The sequence below is a fragment of the Schistocerca serialis genome, chromosome 12 (assembly GCF_023864345.2).
Source record: "Schistocerca serialis cubense isolate TAMUIC-IGC-003099 chromosome 12, iqSchSeri2.2, whole genome shotgun sequence".
Lineage (NCBI taxonomy): Eukaryota > Metazoa > Arthropoda > Insecta > Orthoptera > Acrididae > Schistocerca > Schistocerca serialis.
The window spans coordinates 159,552,455-159,576,934 of record NC_064649.1 but is presented as its reverse complement, the minus strand read 5'-3'; the positions used below and the strand labels follow the sequence as shown (position 1 = coordinate 159,576,934).

The window sequence follows — 24,480 nt, the reverse complement described above, 5'->3', positions numbered from 1 at the left end:
CCACTTTCTGTTCGACGCAGTCGACAGTACGACACGTGATACGTAGAGCGCGGCAGGCTACCGCTTTCCGTTCTCTGCTTCGCCGAGCTGTGAAGCAGAAAGCGTGGGCCGGTCAGAATATAAGCAATTTGGCACACGCACGGTAGTGTTAACTGCTTTGTCGGCAATATAACCTTCGTGCTGCAGTCGGTCCACTGTCGACTGCCTTTGAGAGACGTGTGTCAATCAGTGTTTTCATCGCCAAATGTGCGAGGTCAAAATGCTATTGAAATTCACTGTCGACTGTGTGAAAAATATAGGTTCAATGAAATGGGCAAAGAGAAAGTGGTGCAATAGTGTCACAAGTTTACGGAAGGCCATCACAGTGCTGACAGTGGTCACAAAAGTGGTAGATATGTTGTCTGGACTGATGACCTCGCCCAGCTGCAAACGTAAGAATTAGAATGAATTGTCACTTACTGACAGGTGCTCGAATGTCTATTGTACAACACTGACAAATAATCACAAATGAGACACAATGCTGTCAGCTGAAAATGCTCTCAAAGCTTTTCTTGACCGCTCTACCTGAGGAGCAGACGAATTTCATTTTCTTATCACCACTTGAGATAAAATGTGGTGTTCAGATATCTTTACACTACACCTAAACTGGAAAAAAAATTAGTTTCAATGGAAAAGCAGGTCAACTGTTTCTGTGACTACAAGGGTGCGGTTCTGATCAATTTTGTGGGACCTCGAGCCACTGCGACTGCGTCGAACAGAAAGTGGCAACGCTTGCCGGACCGCCCTCACTGGCAAAAGGCGACCTGTGATTTTCTACAGAGACCGCAGCAGTCAGAGCACCTCTGAGAAACACTCCTAAATTGTGCCACTGTTGTGTTTTCTTTTCTCGGGGTTCTGCCGTGAAAGTACAAACTAGAAAAATCTGATTGGTTTTTGAATTTTGATGGAATAAGTTACGGATAAGGCGGACTTCATATTACTGATTGAGATAGTGCTGTAATTTGACTGTGAATGGCAGACCGGGTCGGCAACACTACAAAAAGTGACTGTAAGGAAATAGCATCAGAAATAAGTTGAAATTTACCTTATAATTCTGTCAGAAATGTAGTATCTATTACAATATAGTCTTTGTGGCTGCATCTGGAATACTTCTTGATTTTCTTGTAGGATGTCCTTTTTTTTTTATTGTTCACTGGTCCTCTTGTTCTCCATCTGATGAAAATCTCTTGAAGTTCTCACTGTCTGGATTAATTTATAAATTTGGCGATAACCATTGCGAATCACTACTGAAATAACTTGAAGACGCCGTGTGTTCGTTTCATAATATAGTTTTAATTTCCACTTAAAATAATTCTTTAACATCAGCGCCAAAAATACTAGTCTTAAACGTATGAAGACAAGATAAGAAGAGAGTAATGACTAGTTGTTAAAACAAGCATCTATGCAAAAGTAAAAAAAAGATCAAAATTACTTATGAAAATCTGTCGCTCTTGTTCTCCTTCACGATGCTGCAGATTTTTAATAACCTTCCTTACAATCTTAATCTCACACCCAGGTTCTCTTTTGATCTTTTCACACCCACAAAACTAATGTGAATTTGAATAATTGGAGGACAGTGAGAAAGTGATATTCTTAGTGCAAAACTGGCTAAAATCTGTGGTGGCATACACTTACACAGAAGGTCGGAAAGAAATTTGTTTTGCAGTCAGAAGTAAATTTTGAAATTATTAATGAATTGGCCTTTTTTCATTTTAAAATAACTGGTCCTTGATATCCAACCGCAGCCATATTAATTTTTTTTTATTTTCCTGGCAGATTAAAACTGGACATTGGACTGGCACCCGACACAGAACTTTTGCCTTTTGATCTACCGGGAAGTTTCAAATCGGTGCACTCCATTGCGGAGAGAAAATTCGTGATCGCCAGGGCTGTCACTAAGCCATTTCCCTGGGATATTCTTTGTCCTGGATGTGCTCCCTGGGAGATATGCAGAATTCCTGTAGGAGGTGAGGTAGTGGGGAAGTGGAGCTACGAGGGCAGTGCCCATAAAGCTGTCAGAAGAGCACTCGCCCACCAAACACAAATTTTTCAAGTTCACGTCCCTGGTCGGGCAAACAGTTTTAATTGGCTAGAAATTTTCAAATTGGTGCACACTCTGCTGCATAGTGAACATTCTTTGTGTTTGAAAATTTAGTTGGCCTTTCTCAGTGCCTCTAGTTCATTCGTTCCTTTGCAAAGTATTTTTTTCCTTATTTCAAACAACATTGTTCCTTTCTTTTTCTATGATTGTTACTAGTCAACCTGTACAAATAATTTGCACTCTAACAGAAATAATATAGTAAAGGAGAAATAAGTAAATGCAAGTATTTATTAATAAAATATTTTTGTATAGTAATAACAAAAAATAGTCTCACAGGCAAAAATCGATATCATTATATACACAATATGGTTAACTGTAAAACATATAAAAAGCAGATATTGTTTTTGTCCGATTTATTTCATTTCTTAAAAATTCTTTATTTTACAAAACTTCTTTGAAAGCAATGTAACCACTTATAATGTGACCATCATTTACTTTTCACCTGACATGTCTTTAGCACAAACATAAATATCACTGTTGTGCGAATTCGTGAAAAAGCCACTTATAACTGTCCGTGTGAGGGAAAGGTTCTGGTAAATACAATCCAGTGTTTTTAAGTGTTTGCATTTTATTAACAGTCGTAGTGAAGGACAATTTTATTGGGGATTGTTTCCTTATCATTTGGAAAGGCACGGTTGAATCAGAGTGGGGTGTAAGCACAGTTTTATTGGAGTCAGTAAATTTAGCAGTGATGATCACTTTAACTTATAAAAGTATACGGTACTTACTTGTGACAATCAAAGTTGACATAATTCAGTTTATTCGTGCAGTACATATCGCGTGCTAAAAGAAAGTAAACAGCTCCAACTACTATTGTGTATTATGGTAAAATTAGGATCGTCTGTAGATGGTGACTTCTACATTCTTTACATTTATGTGTATGACCAAAATTGTGTGATAGACCACACTTGCAATGAATCGAAACAACAGCAACAGCTGTCATGCATGTTTGTTAAACAAATTGTCAACAATTGGAACCTTCTGCGTTGTTTTTATAAAAATGTTTTCAAAATAAAGGTTTTTAATGAAAACAATAACTTTAAACTATTTGTGTATTTTTCATCATTAGTGGTGAACAAGGTCTTGAACATTATGTCTCAGTCATTAATTTTGATTAAGTAATTCGGGAGATATGGTGTATTGACAAAAAAAAAAAAAAAAATCCAAAATAATATGATTCTTGTTCAGTTTTGGATAGGAAAAATTCTGTTTTTTGTAAATCGTCTTGTGTGATACCTTCCAAGTTAAGATAACTTTTTTACTTTCCCAACTGATTTCACAGTGCATGCATTATCCTTAGGTCTCATTCTCCTGGTACGGCCATAGTATTTTAATCCACAGTCTCCAATGTACTAGTGACTTGCTGGGCACCATTTGATCTCTGTCTGTACTAGTTACCTACAGATCTGGGTTCCAGAGTTTCTCATTTCATGTTTCATTCTGTTTTCCTGGTGTTGTCAACATCCGTCTTATTCTTGACAATTAGTTTTTTTTGGAGACTAAGGACATATCGACTGATAGTGAATTACTGAAATATTTACAAACTTATATGTGTGGTATACACAAGCACAGAAGCATTTCATTATTAAACTTTGACGTTGCAAAACTCAAACCAGCAAATTGCCTTGTCATCAGCTACATAGAGCGCATGATGCATTGTTGTTGTTTGAAAATGTCTTTACTGACAAAACTACAACAACACTGCAGTTTAATAAGGAAATGCTGTTGTGGTCATGTATACTGCACATATAGGTTTGGAAATATCACAATAATTCCCTGTCAATCCATATAATATTAGGCAAAAGCTGAGGAACACTATACAAAAATGTATCGAACATGTAAAAGTAGCATCTAAGTGCATGGAAGCAAAATATTTCAAAATTAGATGAATACCACAGTGAAACAAACAATTTAGGAAATTTTAATAAAAAGAAAAGATGAAAGATATGCCAGAATAAAATCTTTACTATAATATAAATAACTGAAGGAACAAGAATGTTGTTAAGGTTATGGAAAGTGTCCTCTTTGAGCGATACCAAGTACACAATACATTTACTTACATCTTTGAATAGTCAACATTTTTACAGTAAGCAACTCCTCCCTCTCCTTTCCAAAACGACCACGCCCCATGCAACTGCAGACAAGGGTACGCATCCGGCACTGCATGCACGCCCCCCCCCCCCCCTTTCCCCCACATGTATCTACAAGAAAAACATTGTTTACACCTTACCTCATGGATCTTTGGGATAGAAGAAGGGAAAAGCAGCAAATAAACACAGTTTGCAGTAAAAGTAGTTTATTATACCATTACAATACTGGTTTAAAAAGAAAGTAATATAAAAGAACCACTATGGTCTAGGAAGTTTGTAGCAGCTGTATCAGCCGATTGTGTGTCAAACAATTACATTCAAAGGGAAGAAAAGGAGCAGGCAGCTGCCTGCACCTGTGAAAATACACAACTGGAAGAAAGCTTCTGCATATATTTCCTCAACTGGAAGAAAGCTTCTGCATATATTTCCTCAACTGGAAGAAAGCTTCTGCATAGATTTCCTCTCTCACACTCAATTTGTTCACATACCAATTATGAATTAAGGAAAAGAATAAGATATAATTGCTCTCTCACACTCAATTTGTTCACATACAAATTATGAATTAAGGAAAAGATTAAGATATAAATACTCTATCACACTCAGTTTGTTCACATACAAATTACGAATTAAGGAAAAGAATAAGATATAAATGCCATTGAGTTTGGAAAAAAAAAGTTCCCTCTCAGTACTAGTTGTCTGAATCAGTTTCCTGCAACAAAAACAAAACATACCTTCATTAATGTAAATCCACACTGGATGTAAGGTTGTAAAGAGTGGCAGCCAATTACTTTTTGACAAAAATTATATTGAACCTTTCAAACGAAACTGTTTTCAGTTTGAGATTTTACAATGCCAGGAAACAGATACACAGCAGGAATAACTTAACATTATATAGGCCTTTTTTAAAATACTGGGTTCAACATGCCTACACATTTTGAGCCCCAGTTCTTTATTAGGGGACCATTCAGAATATTTAACTACATTAATGTACAAAGCTTAATTTAAATTTCAGTTTTTCACTCATTTTACCTGCTGCACTCTATTGTGTTTTGCTCCTGGTATTTCTTAAAACAGTCTGGAGTAAGTCACATCAGTAACGTATCAAAATTTAAATTTGTATTATTATGTATTTTTAGCTCTCTCCTGTCTACGAAATGACACTGGAAACTACTAGTGTCTCTTAAAGCTATTCGTACTAAGCCTGTAGTGTTAATTTTGTACAGTCTGTACCTGGTGTGTTTGTTCCTGGACTGTGAAAAATAATCAGGTGTCAGACATCCGATTCTTTTATTTAAGTATGCAAAATTCTGCTTGCATTAATATGACTTTCGGGGAACTCAGAAAGTCTCTTTGCCGACAGACGGTTCTCGAGCCTTACGTGGTGCCTCCCGTACAACTACCTTTTAACGTACAGTGTGTTACCCGTCCCCAGTTTTGACGTCACCCACGTCCTACAATCCTACCCGTAAAGATCTCCGTATCTGCGCGAGACGGCATGCGTTCCAGTGGGAGTGGGGAAGTATCTGTCGCATCTACAACTGAGCAGACGCGTAAGAGGGTGAGGAGGTACGTGGGAGACAGCTACAGTTCGAAAAGAATGACTCGACGGGTTATCAAGTTTCCGAAAGGACAAGCTCCGGGGCGCTGTCGTGTTAAATACGGGCTTTAAGACTAATTTTTACTATTAACTTTAAGGTACGTTATAGATAATATATTGCCCTCACCCACTATTCGTGGTCGACAGCTGATAAGTGGGGTGAATTCTCTGGTTGGACTGTTCTGATCATTACTTCACATGTATGTGAGTTGATTCTTTTGGGATACATACTTAAATAGCAGTGAACACCACAGTGACATCTTACAAATCCCGTGATGAAACACATTGGTCCTGTTTGATTGTTTTCTATATGTTCTCTTAATTCTATCTGGGAAGAGTCCCAGCAGTACCCAATCAGTCGAATAAGGTTTTTGTAAGCTGCTTTTTTTTTGTAGGCGAACTATTTTTCGCCAGTGTTCTACCAGCGAATCTCACTTTAGTATCTGCCATTTCTACACACAGGTTTATGTGGTCACTCCACTGTAAGTCACTTGACATTAATACTCCTAGATATTGTACAGTTGTCATCGTCACTTCTGGCGTTTCAATTTCAGTTGTGTAGCTGAACAATTGAGAGTCTTCCCCACCTATTTGCACATAATACAGTACATTTATTTTTTCTCAGAGTCCAAGCGCACGGAGTTATCACTGATCTACACATTTGTGTAAGGGACATTCAAAAAGTAACGAGCCGGACGCATAATTACAGAAATCAGTACCTGTATGTTAGAAGTATTGACCCTGGCTGTTGAGACGCTTGTCCCACTGTGACACAAGGCGGTGAATGGCTGTCTCATAAAATTCCCGGGGCTGCGATGTTACCCAGTTCCGCACGTACGGCTAGACGTCGTCGTCGTCGTCCGAGGTGCCCCTGTGCTGACATTCTTCTTTGACCGAGATGGCCCCCTTCTGATTCACTTCCCTCAGCAAGGGACAACAGTGAATGCCCAGCATTACTCGCAAACCTCGACCACCCTTCACAGTGCAAAGCCTCGTACAGCCGACACGGTCACGGCACTCCTACAGAAATTCAAATGGGAGGTTCTCTGCCACCCTCCACACAGTCCAGACCTCTCTCCCTGAGATTCCGGTTAACATTGCAGCCCTGGGAGTTTTACAAGACAGCCATTCACCATCTCGTGTCACAGTGGAACGAGTGTCTTGACAGCCGGGGTCAGTACTTCTAACATACAGGTACCGGATTCTTTAATTATGCCTCCAGCTCGTTTCTTTTTGAACTTTCCTTATATATAGAGGTATGACTACCTGTGATAAGGACCACCCGGATTCTGAGGTCAATCGAAGTCCTCCAATAAATGGAAGACATTAAGCAAATAACTCACGTTTCTACAAGTTGGTCTCATTCCGAAACCAAAGTTAGTAGTCTCCGAGAAACGAAAATGCAATAATGTTGAGGTACGAGACCTGTTTTCCGGCTGCCCGAGAAGACGGATGAGACGTCGTGCCCGTTCGACAGCAGCCTCAGTTTCGAGATCTCCAAAGTTTATAACACAGATCGTACACCTACCTAGACATGACCCAAACAGTTATACGGGGGTCCACAGTTTAACACAGACGCCCGACCGTAGTTTTGGCATTTTTCGCGTCAGTAAATTGGTGTGCGAGGTGAAAGGTGAGAGAAGTGACAGAAAGGAATTCTAGTGCCAACTGAGGGACCTAAATATATAGTAAAATTTGTGATGTGCAAAGTACAGAGATATGTGGAGAGAGTGTGTACTAGGAGCCTTCCACGTTTAAAAAGACAGTGTGCACTCTACTTCAAAACTAGAGTGTGAGTGGTTCCTTGCAGTTTGGGGAGGGGACGGGGAAGTGTTAGAGAGGTTGAATGCGTATTAATTGTGGGCAAGTAAGAACACGGTGAGCAGGGTCAGGGCGTGAGCTTCCACTGTGCCAGGTGACACGGCAGACCGATCCGGAGACGCGCACTCGGCTGTGCGGGAACGGCGACAGGTGGTGCAGTGGCCGAGACTCTGCACTACAACTGTGAGGACCGGGCTCCGAATTTTCTTCCGGTTGTCGAGATTTAAATGATTCACTACATTTCCTCGTCCGATATAACTTACGACAAATACTGGGATATTTTTAAGGTGTGGGACAATTCTATCTTATTTCCCGGATCGACTAATGCTTCTCGAGTTGATTTGATGCAGAAGTGCCACTGTCTCCTCCTTTTGGGCCCAGCACTTAAGACCCTCATAAAAAAGCACCAATTCGCAATAAGTGAATCTGTAATCACTTATAGCTCTGTGATAGAATTGGGAATGGTCTTCTATGTATGTCCAAATAACTGATATTATTAGAAAAATCTCACAGCATCTAGTCAACTAACTGTAACAACATTTTCAATATTAATGCTAATAAACTGGAGAGAGAGAGAGAGAGAGAGAGAGAGAGAGAGAGAGAGAGAGAGAAAGAAAAGTAACATAATTTCTCTCGAACAAAAATGGAAGAAGGGAATAGTACAGAATATAAATGATACAGTGTTCAGGACTAAGAGAGGAGGAAACTTAAGACTCACACTGTCCAGGGTGACAATTTCATAACCACTGCAGTACCGACTCGGCACACCCACCTCCGACTTTAACTTCCCGACTGCTCTCCTAGCCCTGCCCTTTACCTCTGCTAAGCTAGATGCTCTAACAGTTGTGAACTGGACTCGTATTCGGGAGGACCTAGTTTCCGATACCTATCGGACAACTTGGATTTGCATTTTCTGTAATTTCACAAACAATTTTGAAAGTTTCAGGTGGGTACCTCTCACACAATTACAATCAATTTCAGTTACGTTCTTCTACAATGTGTGCTTGTGCTCCGTTCCTAATGACCAGAAATAAAACACTACCTTTCTTTCCTCATCTTATTTCTGGAATGGGATATTTCATAAACCATTTAATTTACTATTCTCTGGTGTGCCGTATTTACTTTATTCATCTTTTCCTCTTCAGTAGGACTGAGCTCTTTGTGCTCCCCAAGACCAGATTGAAAGCGACGTGAAATGATACATGTGTAAGGACAGTACTAGGGAAGACGAATGGTCGACTTCAATTTATTGGGAGAATTCCGGGAAAGTACAGCTCGTCTACGAAGGACACTGTGTATAGAACGCTACTGGTAGTGTGACTCATTCGTGAGTACTGCCCGAGTATTTGGGATCCCCAGCAGGACAGATTAAAGGAAGACATCGAATAAATTCTCAAGCATGTTGTTAGACTTGTTACAGGCAGGTTCAAATTGCATGTTAATATTACGGAAATTTTTTGTGAATTCAAAGGGGAATTGTAGGATGGAAGGCAATATTCTTTTTATGAAACACTATCGAAAAAATATTAGAGAATTGGCATTTGCAGCTGACAGCAGAATGATTCTGCTGGCTCAGGCACACATTTTGTGTAAGGACCGTGAAGACAAGATAAGGGAAATCAGGGATTGTATGGAGGCATACCGACATTCATTTTTCCTTCAATTCATTTGTGAGTGGAAAAGGAAAGGAAATGACTACTAGTGGTACAAAGTACCCTCCGCCACATCAGATTATTCATGCATGCATGTAGATGTAAATATTACATTGATGTTGCTGGTGTATTGATCTCTTTTCAACACTCCCCCCCCCCCCCCTCCCCCTCCAAAAAAAAACTTCCTGTGAAAATGATATACGTTGTGTTTATTTATTTATTACTGAAGAGAAACAGAGAAGTAGACTTGTACATAAGTGAAACACAGATGATAAGGTGTTCAGACGAGATGACTTTTGAAATGTGGTGTAGCAGAAAAAGGTTTAAAATTAGATGATATAATTGGATAGAGAAAATAATCTACTCACCAAGCAGTGGCAGGAGAAAACATGTAATGTGAAAATGCATAAAAAAACTAGGTTTCAGAGCCGGTGACTCTTCTGGCAGAAGGGTCGAAAGGGAAGGAAGAGGGATGAAGGAAAAGGATTGATGAGGTGACTGTGTGTACTCTAACTAGCAACAGGTGAAGAACTCAAAACCTAGGGTTAACTGTTTCCTATTAGTGTTTCTGTGCACTATGCACCATTCCTCTACAGGTTAAGTAATTACCTTTCCTGTATTTTACATAATGAGTGTTCTCGGTGATATTTGACATGAGTATGGGATATCAAATGGTAAATGCTGTTACTGGACAATTAGTGCTCCTCCTCAATCTTTTGCAGGCATAAATGTGAACACATTTCAGCAAGTTTAATAGTTCACCAACCACTTTACCAATACTTGACACGCTGCCTCGAATCCGCAGGAAAGAAAGCCAACTTTAAAATTCTGTAATTTTAAAATGCTAAAAAGTTAGTATTATGAAATAGCGGCTTCAAAACCAAAGTTTTTAGTTTATTCCACTCATAAAACTGTCAGAAGATACCCTTTGCACTGTTAATCTGAAAATTATTTTACAAAAGAAACAAATTCAAACAGTGGAATAATGACAATATTAGGAAAATGATAGATTGCTACTCCCCATACAGAGGAGATGAGTCACAGACAGGTACAAGGAAAAGAAAACTAAATGTGAGCTTTCGGTCAAAAGACCTGCTTCTAAATTGGACAACACACATTCATTCACACAAGCGCAACTCGTGCACACACGACCGACGGCTGTAGCTACTGAGACCAGACTGCGAGCGACAGTGCACCTTGGTGGGGGTAAGGAGGATGCCGGGGCGGAGAGGGGAAGAGAGAGTACGGTACGGGTGGGGCACGACGAAGTGCTCCACGTGGGAGCATACGGGGACGAGGCGGGGAGAGGGTAGGGCAGCTAGGTCAAGTCGGAAGGTTATACGGAAGGGAGTGGAAAAGGTGAGAAGTATAAAGAGTGTGGGTGCGTCGGTGGAACAGAAGGCTGTGTAGTGCCGGAGTGAGAACAGGAAAGGTGCGTGAAGGACAATTGCTATTGAAGGTCGAGGCCAGGAGGGTTACGGAAATGTAGGATATATTGCAGAAATAGTTCCCACTTGTGCAATTCGGAAAAGCTGGTGACGGTAGGAAGGATGCAGACGGCACAGGCTGTGAAGCAGTCACAGAAGTGAAGCACGCAGAGTCGAGCGGCACGTTCGGCAATTACACGATCCGGCTGTCTCTCGGCCACAGTTGGACGTATGTGCGAACAGACAACTCGGTTGTCGTGCCCGTATAGAATGTGGCGCAGTGGTTGCAGCTTAGCTTATAGATCGTGTGACTGCTTTCACAGGTAGCCCTGCCTTTGATGAGGTAGGTGGTGGTACTGATGGTGGGAGGATGTATGGGACAGGTCTTGCATTTAGGTCTATTACAGGGGTACGGGCCACGGGAGCAGGGGTCGAGCAGGGAAGGACGAGGCCGATTCCGAACCAGAACCTCCTTCCCGGTCGCCACGACTGACTGTATCCTCGACCGCAGTTACTGTCGTTTGAAGGCATCACCTATAAACAAATCCAGAATATGGTAATGGGCCAGCATGGTACCATCCCGTGCCAACATATTCGTACGGCATCTTCTGGAATCCTTTCTAACCACCCAAATCTCAGACCCCTCACCTGACACAGGTTGATCTTTGCGACTCGGATAGAGGGTGAGGACACCTTATTCACATTCCTCCATAATTTCAAACCTTCTCTCCAATTTTCTTCACCTGGTCCTCCTCAACCCAACAAGCCATCTTCCTCAATGCTGATCTACACCTCGAAGATAGCTACAGCAGTACCTCTGTGTGTGTCAAAGCTACTGAGCACCATCAATACTTCCCCTCTGACAGTTGTCACCCTTTCTATACCGAGACGTCTCTTCCGTACAGCCCGACCACCCGTGGCCGTCACATCTGTACCGGTGAACGGTCCCTCTCGAAATATAAACAGTTCTCCCGTGCCGGTCTCTGCAGTCACACACCGTCTCCCAAAGACGCACCATCCAGCCACAAAGGAACAGTCCCCTTGTGACTCAGTACCACCAAGAACTGGAGCAACTGAACCACATTCTCCACCAGGCTTTCAGCTACCTCCCGTCATGCCCTGAAATGAGGAAGGTCCTACCCACTTTACTTCTCGCTCCTTCCACAGCGATTTTTCACCACCTACGGAATCTGAACAATATTCTCATCCCTACCTACATGACCCCTTCCCTTGTGGCCCGTATACCTGTAACAGACCTAGATGCAAGACCTGACCCATCCATCCTCTCACCAACTACTCCAGTCTGGCCACCTAGCTGCCCTACCCCATCTCCATCCCGTCCCTGTATACTCCCACAATCAGCACTTCTGTCCCCCACCCCTACACTGGTGTCCCCCCCCCCCCTCCCCACAGACTCCTCCTTATCCCCATGCCCAAATTGCGTCTCCCATCATACAATGTCGCTCGTAGTCTGGCCTTGGCAGGCAGAGAAAATGTGTGTGTGTGTGTGTGTGTGTGTGTGTGTGTGTGTGTGTGTGTGTGTGCACATGCATGTTGCCTAATTTAGATGAAGGCCTTTTTGGCTGTAAGCTTACTTGTCTAGCAATCATTTTGTTGTGCCTGTCTGCGAATCAACATCTCCACTATATGCTAATCAGCAGACTTTCCTTTTCATAATATTGCTAGTAAAGTAAGAAATGTTCTAGAGAGGAGAGAGAAATCTTATCTTTCCTCTACTTTTAATTATCTTTTTCAAGGAAAAAAATATTATTTTTAAATTTGAAATAATGTTTTGGTTTACAAATTATTACAAAATAAAATATTTTGTCTTTTGACTCTGTAGTATTTTTCCTCGGTGGTCAAATATAATTTTTCTTTGTCGATTGCAAGACAACTGAACTTAACTAGCACTCGATAATTTTTTTGGTGATAATTCATAGATGTATTTTAATGACAAGGACTTATGAGAGAGGTGCAGTGAAAGACTGATGCTAGTTACTCCTCACTGAGGACACACTCTCTGGGTACTTAAAATGCTCGAGATATGGCACTAGTGTGCTCACAACAAGGAAAAATACATTTTTATTATATGTTACAGTGAACAGGGCTTTTATTGCTCAGTTCATGTTATAAGTAGGGGGGTTCAGATTAGGAAGTAAGATGCTCAAAGTAGAGGCAAAGTTTTGTCATTTGAGCAGCAAAATAACTGTCTATGGCATAAGTGAAGGTGACATTCGACTTAGACTGGCAATAAGAAGAAACCATTTCCCCAAAAAGACAACTAAATTAATAATGAAAATAAATTTGAGTGTTTCCTGGAAGTATTTGTTTGTGATGCAGTGGAAGTGATATGCGGATGATAAACAGCACGCATAGAAAGAGAGAATGGAAGCTTTTGAAATGTGGTGCAATACAAGACTGCTTGAAGGGTAAATGAATAGATCAATGAAAGTCTACTGAATAAAACTGTAGAGAAATGAGCTTTATTGCACACTTTGACTGACAGGAAGAGTGGTTTGATAGTGCAAACTGATCCATCACAGATAAGTTAATTTGGTATTGGACGCAAGTGTGTGCTTCATAACACTACAGTGACATGTGGGCCTGAATACAGTACATAGGGTGAAACTGATGTAGTTTGCAGTAGTTATGCAAAGACGAAAACTCGCACATAAAGATGTGACTGGACTGAGAATATTTTGGTAGGGAGGACACAGCATGTCAGACGTAGATACCCTTGCTGTTCACTTTACTATTAATATTGTTTGGAAGAGCATTAATATATAACCTCAAACTTTACCCAGAGGATGCAGTTATGTACGATGAAGTACAGTACGAACGAAGCTGTACAAATATTGTGAGGCATGGATAAGATTTCAAAGTGGTGTAGTGATTGGCAACTTGTTCTAAATGATAAAAAATGTAAAACTGTGCACTTAAAAAAAAACAAAAATGTAGTATCCTGTCACTATAATATCAATGAATCACAGTGGGAATTGACCAACTCATACAAGTACCTGGGTAAAACACTTTGTAGAGATATGAAATAGAATGGTCACATAGGCTGTCATGGGTGAAGCAGGTGCTAGGCTTTGGTTTATTAGTGTGAGGTGTGTAAAAAAAAGTAAGGCGATTTTACATTTTTATGAAAAAATATTTATTTATTCATCAATATTCATGTTGTCCCTTCAAAGTAATCCCCCTTAGATACAATACACTTCTGCCAACGCTTCTTCCAATTGTCGAAGCACTTCTCATAAGCTCTTTTTGGTACAGCCTCGAGTACTTCCGGCAATGCAGTTTTCATTTCCTGTCATTGAAAATCTTCGTCTTTTCATAGATCTCTTTACTTTTGCGAGCAGGAAAAAGTTGCAGGGGGCCAAATCCAGTGAACATGGTGGCCGAGGCACGATTGGCGTGTTGTTTTTGGCCAAAACATCTCTCACAAACAACGATGAATGAACAGGTGCATTGTCATCATGCAAAAGCCATGAATTGTTTTTCCACAATTCCAGACTTTTTTGCATATTTCTTCTCGCAGACGGTGCATAATGTCAAGGTAATACTCCTTAATGACCGTATGACTTTGAGGCAAAAATTCATTACGCACTGGGCCACTGTAATTGAAAAAAAGAGTGAGCAAAACTTTAACATTTGATCAACTTTTGTGTACTTTTCTCGGTCTTGGTTCTCCTGGGACACTTCCACTAGGACGATCGGGCTTTGGTTTTGATGTCATAGCAGTTCTTCTGATCAAAATTGGGAAGTTTTGGAACAAACTTCGTTGACACACGTCTCATGCCCAAAACATGATCTGACCGATATGTCAACATCCTCAGCGTCTTCTCTTACGGTAATTTGACGATTTTCCAAAACAATTTTCTTCACAGTTTGGACCATTTCAACATTATCAACTGTTGTTGATGTGTTGGGATGCAAAACTATGAGCTGAATAAATGTGTGTACAAATTTTTGTAGATGTAAACCTTTACCAAAAGCCCCTCCAAAGACAAACCAAGTTACTGGAGGTGTCAGTGCCGTAACAGATATATATTTTAGGTTGCCAGGTGGCAGCTGCAGCTATTCAAACATTCCCACAGAGACAATGTAACTGCAACTGGTGAAATTAACAGCAAGTTGTTTATGAAAAATACACACAGTTTTATTAGAATAACTGTCAGTTTATATAGGGGGTCTAGCGACCAGCTGAAGACGGGACAATTCTACAGAGCCAGATCTGTAAATGTACGACTAGTTCTATTTCTGTGTACATCTTGTGTGAATAACCACATTAACATTTTCTTAAAGAAGAAAAGGAATTTGGGATATTCCCAGTGTGGTCCAGTATGATGCACAGGTTGAGAAAAAAAAAAAATGCTTAGGGGACTCACTTGGTTGTACTAAACACCGTATCTGAAATTTGCCTCGAGGAATTAGGCTGAAGGCTCAGTGAAAAAACATCAATTCGATTCATGTGCAGGAAGGAATAGGCAACCGTAAGAATATTTTGGAATCGGTGGTTCCGTGTGTTAAGAGAAATGTTAAGAAAGATAAAAAATGCTTCTGATTACTGTGTGTGGTCAGAAGCAGATTGCAGACAATCTGAGCAGTCAATACATAACATTCATCTCTCGAGCTGAAAAAAACGGTGTACTAATCCTCGAGTACTGTGCAATAAACTTTAAATGTGAAACTTCCTGGTATATTAAGGCTGTGTACCGAACTCAGACCCAGAACTGTTCTTACTAATTTAGCTGTCCAGCTGGCCATTCAGAAAAAAGAGGTACTGGCAGAGGTAAAGCTGTGAGGGCAAGCCACGAGTCGTGCCAGACAGCCGAGTCGGTAATAGCGTAGCTCTCAAAACGGGGTTCTGGGTTCGAGTCCCAATCTGGCGTACAGTTTTAATCTGCCAGGAAGTTTCAGAATGGCACACACTGTAAAGCACAGTGACAATTCATTCTGGATGCTTTAAACACGTATCTAGCAAGGTCGTGCGGGATGCCTAGATCTGCTGCCATTTGATAGCCGAGGTATAAAGTTGCTGCATCTCGTGTATGAAGTAAAAACTACAAATTGAATACCTCTATTCTCCTTCCAGTGTTTGTGCAGAAGACTGTGTACGATCCTGTACCTAGGAGAGGTGTCACGTAGTGTAGCCTGCAAGTACAGGATTCCTACAACACAGTGCAGTGTATTTTCAGTAGTGAAAATACGACCAAATTGACAGCCGACAATGGTAGGTGCAAAATTACTTCTCCTGATTGTGACAGGTTTTCCACAGGACAGAAGCTTGGCCTGTAGTGAAAGACCCAGCAATCGACAAGAGACAAAGTGATGAAACACAGCTCAATACCTCCCCTCTTCTAAACTTCACTTAGTTCTCACATTTCTCCAATTCTTTCCACGCTGTTCAGTTCTATTCCTCCTTTTCCACTGTTTTTATTTATTTATTTATTTACTTATTTATTATGACTGCCTATGTACTTCATATAGTCTGTAGTTTTATAATATGTACACCACCTCTACAGAAAAAGAAATCTTCATACCAGAAGTATGTAATAAATTTTCAGGCTATTCTTCAATACTCTTAGCTTGTATTAATTTTATTTTATTGGGCTTGTTAATTTAATTTAAATTGTTTTTAGGATTAATGTTAATGTTTTTATGATTTATTCCCTCTGTATTTTATTTACAGTTTAACATTTTTTAAATATGTTACCACTGCACTACCAGAGATGACATTTACTCTCTGTGTTCGTTCTTAACTCTCAATAAGGAGAATCTTACTCAGTGTCATTCATGAATAATGTATCCTCCTCGGTGACAACAGTGAGTTAAAGTCTGATGATTACCTCGTTACGTTGGTTAACAAAATAAACTGATATAGAAGTGATGGAAAAATTAGTTACTGCACTACAGAAGCAAAAAGTGTTTCATCACAAGTTTAAACAAAGTTAAAGCTTCAACGGCAAACAAACCCGAGTTAGTGAAAGGAGAACAATGTAATCTTATGCTATGGAAGATCACACTACTGTCCTTCCTTTCAATTGAACTGATACAGAAAACAAATAAAATTGCTTAACACAGGAAAGTGGATTGAAACCTCTACGATTTAAACACAATAAAAAATTGCTCTCTTCGTAGCAGCAGTTAATCGTAGGTCACTAGAGCACCTTGGGAAAAGGTGTGGGACATATCAGCTTCTAAGAGGGCACATGAGACTGAAGCAGGCAATTATAGACCTATGTCACTTAAGATTTTATGTTGTAGTGTTATGAAACATCATTTTTGACGGCATATGACAAGCTCCACAGGAAATGAATACCACCTCTTTAGAAATCGGTAAGTATTCTACAAGCAGCAGTCTTTTGAAATTTAGATTCCTCTGTCTGTCCACAAGGCAGCAGACAGCTGAACCCTGGTGAACAATATGTTCCTTATCTTCTGCAATGCATCTGACACATTTATTCACTGTCAGCCAGTGGAAAAAGAAAGCAGCAGCAGCAGCAGCTTACAGAACAGCTCGGTGACAGGATTCGTGACTTAGTGGTTAACAGAACATAGCCTGTCATTCTTAATGGGAAGAAAAAAACCAGACGTGCAACTTGCTGTGGCCATATCCTAAGGATGTGTTACAGGGAAATTAACGGTCACAGTGTATATAAATGATTGAGTGGATAACATCACAAGCTTCACGTAGCCATGTGTGAACAACACTGCCACGCTACAGGAAAGGTGCTGCACCAGAAAATTGTAGTGAAATGTAAAAGATTCACAGATGGTTGACACTCAGTGCAAGGACTGGAAAACTGCATCCACATCTACACAGACACTCCACAATCCACCGTATGGTTTGTGGCAGAGGGTACTCCGTACCACTACTAGTCGTTTCCTTTCCGGTTGGGGGGGAGGGGGTTTGGTTGTCTACCTGAAGGGGGCCTTTCACACACATGCTGATCTGAAGCACAGCAGATCAAGAGGGGTAGCCAGCATAGCTACAGACACGATTTGTTCTGCTGTGCAGAATGCAATTCTGCGGTTTCAGAATCTTCTGGATGCTGATGGGCGTCATCAGTAATGGCACGATGTACTGTAACACCACATTAAAAGTGTTTCAGTTGAATTGATCTTACATTATTTCTCTTCCCATGTCCTCAGCATTAATGCTACCCAGTTTAATGCTTGTACAGTAATTAGTTTTTGTGTTGTGATGTGTTAAATTGGGGAAAGTTTAATTTTAATTATAAGCACCCAGCATAATCCCTGTGTGTTTACACAATGAACGAATGACTAAAGTGCGCGTCATTTATGTTGGCGGCCGAGTTTAGGTTCGTTCTGCGCATCTGACATCACAAAACACAGGCAGCCAATGAACAGAGAACGACGTTGCCAGATCTAGACTGCAGTGCAGAGCATGGACGAGTGTCTTCAGCTTTAGAAACGTTCAGACATAAATAAAGTAATAGAACAAAAGCAATGTCTTGATAGCAGACTTTCTTTTACAGAAAGTTTGGAAAAAGCATTCTTTATACCAATTCCTTCATATTCTATTAATTAATTAAACCAAACAAGCAATAAGACACCTAATTCAGGCGATAGCAAGGAAAGGTGTTTGTATCAATCACACGAACCGATTTTTCGCAATAAAGAACAGCGGTAATTGTTTATTTCCTATTGTACTTCGACGAAGCGTGAGTAATTCATAGTCATACCAACAGTGTTTGTCAGTATTTTGCGTGACGTGTCAGAGTCTTCATGGGGTTCTGCAGTTAGACGAGTTGCGATAGCGTAATGGTTAAGATGATGGGCTTCTACGCGAAAGATTATGAGTTCAAACCTTGTGCGGAGCGTAATATTTTCATTATTTAAAAACAATATCGAAGTGCGTTACTTCACGAATTATATTCGTTTGAACGCAATTTTTTGAAATTTCTAGTGCTTTGTCTCTTTATTTAAAATAAAGCCAAACGTGCTCAGTGTAAGTAAAACTTTTGTTACAGACGCAAAAGACGGAATATTTCTCAATATTACATACGACACCTATGTGGTACTTAAATGAGATATTGTTATAGAGTAAATTTTACATGAAATTTAGGTATCTTGTCCACATTTCACCCTCAACATTGTGACAACTAAAATCGACCATACGGAAAGTATGCTCTATGGACTTTTACCTCTGCAAACTCTTTAAAATTTCGCGCAATGGTTTACTATATTTAATGCTGCATAATAACTGCGTTGAACATCGAAACAAAATTAAGTCATTTATGGGGGGAAGGTATCAGTCAAGAAGATGTGTAAAAGTCTAATTTTTGGGCCAAATAGTTTTTGTGGAATCGAATGATAAGACTGTCAAAGCAGTCGGAACACGATGTGTTTGCACAGGCGACCAGTGCAGTGACAAAATCGCGCACAGCGCGGAATGCGGGGAGCACGTCTCTGTAGCAGCGAAAGGGTTAATGAAGCCGTGGTGGCTTTACTTCATGAACTGCGCGCTCCCCCCTAAACGTAAGTTTGCGAACTATACTATACTATGGCGCTGCTTCTATTGGCGCGTGCGCCGTTTGCAACTGGCAACGCAGCAATCTCGCGCGTCTGGGCGGGCATGCGCGAGCCGCCAAGATAAAAGAATTGAACTATAGCAAACACCCCCCCCCCCCTCCACACACACACACACACACACACACACACACACACACAGATATTATATATATATATATATATATATATATATATATATATATATATATATATATATATATATATATATATATATATATGCATTGTATGTAACCAGAAACAGAGTGAAAATGTAGATTGTAAATGGAAAATTGAGAAAAAAGATTGTGGAAGGAAAACCTAGGATGAGGAATGCTGGTAAGAGTGAAGATTAAATGGACTGATAGGGCCCAGTGGACATCTGTGGAACTTAGAAGAACTGGTAATCCAGTAGTTGTGTGTGGAAGCCACTGCTGGCACGCAGCAACAGGATGTTGTGTGGACAGTTACACTGAAAGGACTCTGACAACACAGTTTAGATCAGTGTGAAGGATACTAAAGAGTATTGCGGCTGCAGACAGCAGTCGCCAGTCCTTCATGAAATATTACTTAGCTTTCTTGAACTAGTTTTTGTGGGACTGAAATGGTTTGGGAAAAATAAAGTAATATTTCCTATATGACTGCAACAGTATCTGTAGTTACCTTTCCAAAACCCACAGAAGGGGCTTTGACCCAAGAGATAAAAAGAACAAATTTTAGGAACATCCACCGTATTGACCAGATACGGCTCACATAAAGAGTCCCATCTGTTGACTCATTTTTAGAAAATTGTGGCTGGGTGAGAAAATTATTGTAGCTGTAGTCTGATATAATGTTCAGACTGTTAACAGTCACAATTTGAGGGTAGAATCTATTCGCAGGACGTGTGTCGGTTGAAGTGTATTGAGGTAAAAGGTGACTATGTGGAAAAATAAGCGCATTTTTTACCTGAAAAACCTGCCGCCTCGTGTTCTGTTTTTGGATACACTATAAAGAACGGTCCGAGTGTTCTGCCATACGAACCAACTTTTGCAGTCAGCACCACTGCTGTAATGGTAACAAGCTTCCTACTTTCCTCTACTTCTGATGCTTCATTACTCCCATTTGTAAGAGACTTATGTATTCTTCTGTGCATTTTGGCATGTCAAATACTTTGTAAAATAATCAAAGAGGCAAATAAATATTAACATCTCTTTGGCCAATTGCATATCACTCCATCCACTTCTCTTCACTATACCAATGATCTTGATATAGTTATTCGAAACAAGAAACAAAGATAATAACACATGCCACACAATGGCAGAGGTTTTGTGTGTGTGTGTGTGTGTGTGTGTGTGAGAGAGAGAGAGAGAGAGAGACTATGATTACATATATATGTAATTTTTGGCAAAAGTTAAAATACATTGCAGCACATGAGAAAGAAACACACACATAAATAATGTCCAGTTTTTTTGTGTATGGAATGCTCTTCCCCATCACTGGTTGAGTCAGCAAAACAACCATTCATTCGACATGTGAGAGACTGTTAAACTGTAGAAAGTGAAGTAGCAAGAACAAAATTTACGTTGAATAAAAATACTCAGATAAGAGTAACAAGAAATTGTACAATATCATGATTACTACACTGGAGTTGTTTGTGAACACAGACCATTAATGTGATGAAACTTCTGTTCAAAAATCTCTCTCACAGACTCAGTGAAATGGAAATGTTCTTCTTTGTCATATTATAAGACAGGCACCAGGAACTCAACACAAATCATAAAAATAGTCTACATTTCTAATTTTTTGTACCATTTTGTTGAACCACTGTTGAAAAATCAATAACAGATGAGCAATAGTTTCTCAGCACACTCTCTGCCCAATGTCTACAGTAAGAACATAATGTTTTTATATCATTACTATGTTTCTGATGGAAAAAAGTGCAGTGGAGAATGAGGTGTACTTACAGTATGTAAGAAGAAATTTAATTTGTTTTAGATTTGTTTATTCTTGTTATACAAGAGACTTTAGAAGGCAAGATCAGTATATTTGTATCATATAGCATCTTGTCCAACAGGATGAATACACACAAAGTAAAAATAAATGTTCAAAGCTACCATGAACTCATGTAATGGAACAATATTTTAAAATTATAAACAAAACAGTTTATTCTAACCACAAACATTTTCTTCCTCGTGTTAACAAAAATCCTTCTGGTTTTAATTCTTCACACGATTGATTTTGTTTTACAGCACGGGTAACCTTTCTGCAAATACAGGCTGATGACATTCACACGAGGATATAAAAAAATAAAAGAAGGGCATATCTTGCAGAGTAGCACTGTGTACTAAGCTAAACATATTGTGGAACACATCAAATACTGTGGAATATAGGTTTCCAGTATATTCCGAGAGAGGCCGATTGTGCAGTTTTTGTGTCAGGCATCACAACTGGCTTCCTGCATAAGAAAATCAATGCGCTGTTTCCATATTACTTAAATATGACAATCACAATACACAAATACACTGGCTGATGCTACTCGTTTACAAAGAAAAACAATTTCATAATCTCTTTCAGTCTTTGTCAATTATTATAGGTTAGTGAAATCTTCTCGGGTGATCAGCCGAGTAAAGGCGTCGTCTTCTCGCAACGTTTCGAAGGGTTTCGTACCCATCATCTTCAAGCGAAGTGTCGAGATGCTGTGTTGCGCGGTCCTATAAAGGCTCCTGGACCAGTGACTGATTCCGGGCGCTGACCAATCAGGTACCTGCGGAATCGGCCGCCACGCCAGTGGTGGAGGGTTCGCGGCGCGGACCGGGCGTCGAGTCCCTGCCGGTTCCTAATACGTCTGTGGCCGCTACCGTCTTCGTGCCGGAGCGTTCTCTTCTAATTTTAGTTATTGCGGGATTCCAAGCTGTACTAAGTTGGAAACCAGTGTCTCGATTGATCAGGTTGCTGTTCAACCGAATTTCTACAGCCTCTTTGAAAACTGAATCCCAAAATCCTTTAGCGTCACACAGCTTCTTCGTACCCTCAAAGAGGAAGGTGTGTCCTTCGTTAAGGCTATGTTCCGCTACCGCCGATTTTTCTGTCTGACCAAGGCGTACATTTCTAATGTGTTCCGAGCGCCTCTGCGTGATGCAGCGCTGCGTTTGTCCGATGTATTTCGTACCACATTCACATTCAATACTGTATACGCCCGGAGTCTGCAGTCCTAGGTGGTCTTTGACTGAGCCAAGTATGTCCTTAATTTTACTTGGGGCATGAAAAATTGTCTTGATGTTGTGTTTCTCCAGAATGCGGGCAATCTTGGCTGTTGGCGGTCCCGCGTATGGTAGAAATGCCAGGCATCTGGTCTCATCTTCTTCTTCTGGTGTGTCTACCTTCCTGCTCTTGTGTAGGGCGCGCGAGATTTGCGTCTCATTATAACCGTTGCTGCGGAAGGTCTTCCTTAGGTGTTGTAACTCTGCAGGTAGGCTGTCATCATCACAGATAGACTTGGCCCTGTGCACAAGTGTGTTAAGCACTGAGTTGCGTTGTGCTGGGTGGTGGCAACCCTGTGCATGAAGGTATAAATCCGTATGTGTCTTCTTCCTATACACAGCGTGACCCAAGGTGCCATCAGGGTGCCTCTTGATTAGAATGTCAAGGAAGGGCAAGCTTCCGTTTTCTTCCACCTCCATGGTGAATTGTATGTTGCTGTGTATGCTGTTGAGAAACACAACATCAAGACAATTTTTCATGCCCCAAGTAAAATTAAGGACATACTTGGCTCAGTCAAAGACCACCTAGGACTGCAGACTCCGGGCGTATACAGTATTGAATGTGAATGTGGTACGAAATACATCGGACAAACGCAGCGCTGCATCACGCAGAGGCGCTCGGAACACATTAGAAATGTACGCCTTGATCAGACAGAAAAATCGGCGGTAGCGGAACACAGCCTTAACGAAGGACACACCTTCCTCTTTGAGGGTACGAAGAAGCTGTGTGACGCTAAAGGATTTTGGGATTCAGTTTTCAAAGAGGCTGTAGAAATTCGGTTGAACAGCAACCTGATCAATCGAGACACTGGTTTCCAACTTAGTACAGCTTGGAATCCCGCAATAACTAAAATTAGAAGAGAACGCTCCGGCACGAAGACGGTAGCGGCCACAGACGTATTAGGAACCGGCAGGGACTCGACGCCCGGTCCGCGCCGCGAACCCTCCACCACTGGCGTGGCGGCCGATTCCGCAGGTACCTGATTGGTCGGCGCCCGGAATCAGTCACTGGTCCAGGAGCCTTTATAGGACCGCGCAACACAGCATCTCGACACTTCGCTTGAAGATGATGGGTACGAAACCCTTCGAAACGTTGCGAGAAGATGACGCCTTTACTCGGCTGATCACCCGAGAAGATTTCACGAATGGAATACGCCGAGAAAGTCTCAAATCACATTTATTATAGGTTAGTTACCAATAAGAAGTATTTTATAACATTTTTTAAAAATGTAATAAGCCCAAAGAAAAATACTGTTACTCTATTTGGAAACAGCCCCAGTCAACTAATTTGCACAGTCTTTTACGCTCAGGTCTGCAGCACATTACATTCCTCAACAAACGTAATTTTCTCGTAAGAGGCCATTTTTTATTTGAAATAAAACACTTTATTTCACTGACAATTAGCTAATTTCAGCATCTCGTGATCCACACAGCACAAAAGCAACGACATTATGCAATGGAGCCCCACATTATTGTACAATGGTGTAATGACTTACACTCAACTATATGAAATACCTAGAACGAAAAAAAGTATAACCAGACTGTGGGTACGGTCATATTACTAGCATACGGCTCGGTCAGCCTCTTAAAATCAATTCGTTTACACCAGCCAATTCTACAGGAAATAAAGAGCTCATTTAAAGTATAAAATGGCCTTATGCAGAAAAATGACTTCTTTCACGAATTTCACAGAAACAGAGTTATTTGCAATTCTTACATTTTACTGTCAATCAATATAACACAATTCCATCAAAATCTTTAATTTGCCAGGAAGATGTGGACTGAAGTACTAGAGTAGACATATTTAATCCTTCTATTAAGAGTTACTTATTTTTACATGTAAGACATCAAACTGCTACATGCCACAATGTCCGTTTCACACAGGTAGTCCATATTTATTTATGATGAAATTTTCTTGCTCACTGTGATACCTATCTCGCTTCTTTACGAAGAAGTATATAAACTCTGAACTT

The 24,480-nt window shown here is 40.5% G+C and overlaps 1 protein-coding gene across 2 annotated transcripts in view; it reads right to left on the bottom strand.

Annotated features, from left to right (window-relative positions):
- Positions 1-4,419: 4,419 nt before the first annotated feature.
- The window catches only part of LOC126428467 (PHD finger protein 14), a 187,096-nt gene continuing 167,035 nt past the window's right edge, over positions 4,420-24,480 (bottom strand). Inside the window, exon 17 of one of the 2 annotated variants that reach the window (XM_050090401.1) lies at positions 4,420-4,939. In XM_050090401.1, coding sequence (XP_049946358.1) covers positions 4,919-4,939 — 21 coding nt within the window. In that variant the 3' untranslated portion in view covers positions 4,420-4,918. Of the gene's footprint in view, positions 4,940-21,297; positions 21,703-24,480 lie in introns of those variants that run through there. The other variant, XM_050090402.1, reaches the window with a different exon arrangement.